Source organism: Petaurus breviceps, unplaced genomic scaffold, assembly GCF_028583685.1.
Source record: "Petaurus breviceps papuanus isolate PSGF00001 unplaced genomic scaffold, PetGlider_PUasm1.0 567, whole genome shotgun sequence".
Taxonomy (NCBI): domain Eukaryota; kingdom Metazoa; phylum Chordata; class Mammalia; order Diprotodontia; family Petauridae; genus Petaurus; species Petaurus breviceps.
The window spans coordinates 9592805-9598804 of NW_027186383.1; the positions used below are offsets into that span (position 1 = coordinate 9592805).

Consider the following 6000-nt stretch of genomic DNA (forward strand, 5'->3'; position numbering starts at 1 on the left):
TAAAGTGGCCGTTCTACTCCAGGCACTGTCCTGAGTGCTGAGCAGGCCAAGGCCAGGAGGAAGCAGTCCCTGCCCTCAAGAATCTGACCCTCTCTTGGAAGAGAAAACAAGTGCAAGAGAAAACAAGAGAGTGGACAGAGCAAGGGAGGGTCAGCACAAGGTCCTTTTTGTGAGAGGACGGCCTGTCAGAAGAGGCCAGCTGGAGGAGGTGCTTCAGCCCAGCCTGGAGGGCAGGAGAGAGTCTGAGAGGCGGAGGGGAGGAAGGAGGCCAGTCAGGGTATGGGCACAGCTTGGGCAAAGGTGTGGCAGAGGAGCAACAGAAAGGCTCAGCCAGACTGTCATCACAATGGCTAGGCTTTCTAGGGCCCTTTAAGGCTGGTGAAGCACCTTCTAGTTGTGATTTCATTTAATCCTCAAGACAGCCTTGGGAAGTAGGCACTGTTATCGTCACCCTCATTTTACAGATGAAATACTGAGGCTGAGAGAGGTCAGGTGACTTGCTCATGGTCACCCAGCTAGTAAGTGTCTGAGCCAGGATTCAGACTCAAGTTACTTCTGCCTCTAAGTCCAGGCCTCTGGTCCACAGGCACAACCCAAATAAGCTGCCTGTGAATTTTTTTAAATAGTATTTTTTTTCCAATTACATGTAAAGACAATTTTTAACATTCATTTTGTTATTTCAAGTTTAAATTTTTCTCCCTCCTTCTTTCTTCCCTAAAAGAATAAACAGTTTGATATAGATTACATATGTGTGTAATCATATAAAACATTTCCATATTAGTCATGTTGTAAAAGAAAAACAGACCAAAAGGAAAAAATCATGAAGAAAATAAAGAAAGCAGAAACGGTTGGCTTCCTTCTGCATTCGTTCTCCATCAGTCCTTTCTCTGGAGAAGGATCTCATTTTTCATCATGATTCCTTTGGACTTGTCTTGGATCATTGTGTTGCCGAGAAGAGCTAAGTCATTCAGAGTTGATTATCACACAGTGTTGCTGTTACTATGTACATTGTCCCCCTGGTTCTGCTCACGTCATTCAGTATCAGTTGATATTTGTCTTTGCAGGTTTTTCTGAAATCCATCTGCTCATCATTTCTTATAGCATGATAGCATTCCTTTACATTTGTATACTATAATTTGTTCAGCCATCCCTCAATTGATAGGCATCCCCTCAACTCCAGTTCTTTGAAGCCATAAAAAGAAATGCTTTAAATATTTTTGTATACATAAGTCCTGAATTTCTCCTTATGATCTCTTTGATGTACCGAACTGGAAGTGGTATTGCTGGATCAAAGGGTATGCACAGTTTTATAGCCCATTGGGCATAGTTCCAAATTGCTTCTCAGAATGGTTGAATCATTTCATAATTCCACCAATTAGTGTCCCAGTTTTCCCAAATCCTCTCCAAAATTTATCATTTTCTTTTCTGTCATATTAGCCAGTCTGATCAGTGTGAGGTGGTAGCTCAGAGTTGTTTTGATTTATGTTTCTCTAATCAATAGCAATTTAGAACATTTTTATATGACTACAGATAACTTTAAACTTCTTCATCTGAAAACTGCCTGTTCATATCCTTTGACCATTTATTAATTGAGGAATGACTTGTATTCTTATAAATTTGACTTGGTTCTCTTTATATTTGAGAAATGAGGCCTTTATCAGAGACACTGGCTGTAAAAATTGTTTCCCAGCTTTCTGCTTCCCTTCTAATGTTGGTCGCATTGGTTCTGTTTTGCAAAACAGTTTAATATGGTTTTAGTTTAATATAATCACAATTATCCATTTTACTTGTTATACTATCTCTTGTTTGAGCAAAATTTTTTCCCTTCTCCATAGGTCTGACAGGTAAACCATTCCTTGCTCTCCTAATTTGCTTTGGTATCACCCTTTATGTCTAAATCATGTACTAATTTTGACCTTAACTTGGTATACAATGTAAGATGTTGATCTGTACCCATTTTCAGCCATATTGTTTTTGTCATAGTGAGTTCTTAATCCCAAGGCTGGGGTCTTTGGGTTTATCAAATACCGGGTTACTCTGGTCATTTACTCCCTTTCTTATGTACCTAATCTATTCCCTTGACCCACCCCTCTATTTCTTAGCCAGTACCACATAGCTTTAATGATGATTTATGCTTAATAATACAGTTTGAAATCTGATACCTGCCTGTGAATTAAAGGGTGGTCATATAGAATGTTCCTGGGCCATGCAGAATAAGGGAGGCTGGGGCCAGGCTGAGAAGGGCTTTAAATGCTGATCAGAGCAGTTCATGTTTGATCCCAGGGATACTCAGGGACTTAGTGGGCTTATTAAACAATGAGGTGATGTGATTGTAATGCCAAACAGATGTAACTTCCAAGGTTCAGAATACCGGCATAGTAACTCTCTATTTTATTCAGGGACACAGCATTCACCAAGTGTAATTCAATAATTTCCAAGTACTACTCCACCCCTGGGAAGTACATTCATTTAGTCAGTCACAAAGTCTCTCTTCTCAAATGGAGATTAGTTTCCAGTCATAAACAAAGTACAGTCAGTCACACAGCACAAAAAAGTCAAAAGTTTCCCACCCCTGCATCACAACCGAATTACAATTATCATCCGTTAACTCCAAGCACCTTCTCAAAGGGGCAGTGGAGAGCACAAAGTCCATCTACCCCTGAGCTACCACAAGGTTAAGACATCATCACAACATTTAATACCCAAAGAGAGGTCTTTTCTTCATCTTGACCCGAGGCAAGTTCTTGACAATCTCTGTTCCTGGGGAGACAAAGCTTAACAAGGCCACAAGATACATTGCCAGTGTCCTCATAAATTCACTCATGAGGCACATGTGGATGGGAAAACTGGAAAGTATTCTAATAGAAACTAGGCATAGACCAGTATCTCACACCTCATATCAAAATCAGCTCAAAATGATCTCAAACTATATTAGAAAGTGGTAATCGTCAAAACACTTTGGTACTGGGTAAGAAATAGAGACTAATCAGTAGCATAGATTAGGTAACCTCATGTTTGATAAACTCAAAGATCTCAGCTTTAGGGGCAAAAACTCACTTTTTAACAAAAACTGTTGGGAAAACTGGAAAGTAGTCTAATAGAAACTAGGCATAGACCAGTATCTCACACCTCATACCAAAATCAGCTCAAAATGGGTACATGATTTAGATCACAGGTGGGGAACCTATGGCCTCAAGGTCCACAGGTGCGGCCTTTTCACTGAGTCCGAGTTTTACAGAACAAATCCTTTTATTAAGGGGATTTGTTCTATGAAATTTGGATTCAGTCAGAAGGCTGCACTTGAGGAATTAGAGGGCTACCTGTGGCCTTGAGGCCACAAGTTCCCCACTCCTGATTTAAACAAAAAAGGGTGATATAAGGAAACAAAAGGAGCATAAAAGAAATTACCTGTTAGATCTATGGGTAGGGGAGGAATTCATGACCAACAAGATGAGTGGTTCACAGGAAATAAAATGGATAATTGTGATTACATAAAACTAAAAAGTTTTTGTACAAACAAAACCAATGCATCTAACTTTATAAGCAAAGCAGGAAATGAGAGGGATATTTTTGTATCAAGTTTCTCTGATAAAGTTCTTATTTCTAAAATATATAAATTTGGCTCCTTGACTCAGACTCCTAGGTCTGTCTTTGTGATGGCAAAGAATTGGAGATTGAGAAGGTACCCATCAATTGGGAATGACTAAAAAAGTTGTGTTCTGTGATTGTGCTATGAGAGATGACAAAGGTGGTGGTGTCCTGGGGAAAACTTGGAAACTGATTCAAAGCAAAGTGAGCAGAAGCAGCAGACCACTAATGTTGGAACAGGAACAGGAATATGACAGTGCTAATCACCTGTGAAAGACTCAGTGATCCTGAGCAGCACATTGACCCCCCCGCAGTTCCAAAGGCCTCAATGACACATGGTGCCCACCTCCTAGTAAATTCAGAGGACAAGTGGTTTTTAAATTTCATTTTTAATTCAGGGCACAAACTGAAGCGCATTTTCTTCTCTCCCTTCCTCCCTTCCTTCCTTGTGCATGACTGCCCATTTTTGAAATGGGATTTGTTTTTCTAACCTCCTAAATAATTGGAGAAGGAGGAGGAAGAGATTTTGGAAAATAGAATTTAAAATATAATACGAGAGAGACCAAAAAAAATGTTTAAATCCCCATAGAAGGCAATATACCTTTCCAGTAACATATGTATTACAATACATTAACGTTGTTCAAAATCTTTCTGGAACTCTTGTCTCCCTCCCTAAGTTGAAAAGTAGGCCTTATTGTTTTGGAAGGGGCAGGCCTGTGCTAGTCACCATGTGATGGATCACTGAAGGCCATGGCCAGACATTGCAGGAGATGGGAAGGTGTCAAAAAGGTCATCTTTGAACCATCATCTCCCTACACCAGCAGGCAACCACAATTTTCAGGTGATGATGGGTAGATAGAGTGCTGACCTTGGAGTCAGGATGCCTCAGACACTAGCTGTGTGAGTCATGTCGATGCTGCTTGCCTCAGTCTCCTCCCCTGTAAAATGGGGACAATAAGAATAGTGTGCTTCTCCCAGGGATGTTTTGCTGATCTGAGTGAGATGCTCAGTTTGTGCTGGCTGTTAGTATTATTATTGTTGCTAGAGACCAGTGAAGCTGCCCAGGGCTTCGGCCCCTTTTGTTCTGTTAAACCAACTGCAGGCTGTGGCTGGTGACAGTCCGGGGCCCGGGTTTAAGAGGGACAGTGATGAGCTAGAGAGGACCCAGAGGAGGGCAGCCAGGGTGGGCAGGGCCTTGAGTCACATCATAGCAGGACCAGCTGAAGGAACCCCTGGGAGGCTTAGCCAGGAGAAGAGAAGATGGGGGCCTGGGACGGGGGAAGGACCAGCATAGTTTCTTAAGGGCTGCTTTGTGGAGGAGGAATTAAGTTTGTCCTGTTTGGCCTCAGCATTGGGGGAAGGGTACCGAGACTGATCTAATTCAGGCTTGATGTGAGGAACACTTCTCCCAGTGAGAGCTGTCCAGGTAAGGGGGAGGCCTTTGGGGGGGCTCCCCTTTTGTGGGAGTCTTTGAGCAGAGGTTGGATGGCCCCTCACTGGGGATGTTGGAGTGCCCTCTCCCAGCCTTCCCATCTTGAAATTCAGGGATCACTTACCAAGGTGCTCTAACAAGGAAACTCCTTTTCCTTTCATCTTGTCCTGAGCAGGAAGCTGAAGGAAATTCCACTGCTTCCCTCCCTGGATTATGAGAAACTGAAGAAAGATCTGACCTTTGGGAATGACCGGTTGAAGGCCTTTCTGCTGCAGGCTCTGCGCTGGGTAGGTGTGCCCTGGGCCCCGGGCCCTGGAGCCAGAAGGGAGCAGGCCTCCTCCTGGTCCTCACGGGGCCCATGTCATTAAAGTGGACAGGGAGAAAATGCATGGGAGAAAAATAGGAAGCCGTGAATGCCCTTTTAGAAATGAGTCTTGATAACCCTTCAGTTATTAAGTGCCTTCTGTATGGAAAGCACCCTGCTATTAGTAGCCCAGTAGATTCAATAGGGCCATAAGATCCTGTGCCAGCCCATGGCTCAGTTACTGTCCCCAGGTCATTGTAAGCTGGTAGCGGCAGCTGCTGGCACCTGCTGTCTCCTTAGGGACCTTTCCTGCAGGTAGAGACCATTGTTTTGAGGGGCCTGGGGGTGCTGGTGCCCTCTGCAGCTAAGGCTGACATTTCAGCTTTGAAGGTACTTGAGAGGAAACCTCCCTCATGAGACTATTCAGCGTTCAAGGCTTGCCACAATCTAGACCCAGCCTACAATGTCATCACCACTTCCTGGTAGATAAGTGGTAGAAAGTCAGCTGGCAGGCCAGATATTAGGGGGGAAAGAGACAGAGAAAGGGGTGGAGGAAGAGACAGAGAGAAGGAGAAAAAGAGAGAGAGAGGGAAAGAAAAAGACAAATTAACAGAAGGAAAGAGAAAAAGAGAGAGATGGACAGAAGGAAAGAGAAAAAGAGAGATGGACAGAAGGA

At 43.2% G+C, this 6000-nt stretch overlaps 1 protein-coding gene across 7 annotated transcripts in view; it reads left to right on the forward strand.

The window, feature by feature from the left end:
• Positions 1-6000, forward strand: part of ARMC9 (armadillo repeat containing 9) — a 134677-nt gene that overhangs the window by 50809 nt on the left and 77868 nt on the right. For all 7 annotated transcript variants that reach the window (XM_069103261.1, XM_069103265.1, XM_069103264.1 and 4 more), the window contains one exon: positions 5196-5307. In XM_069103261.1, coding sequence (XP_068959362.1) covers positions 5196-5307 — 112 coding nt within the window. The remainder of the gene's footprint in view (positions 1-5195; positions 5308-6000) is intronic.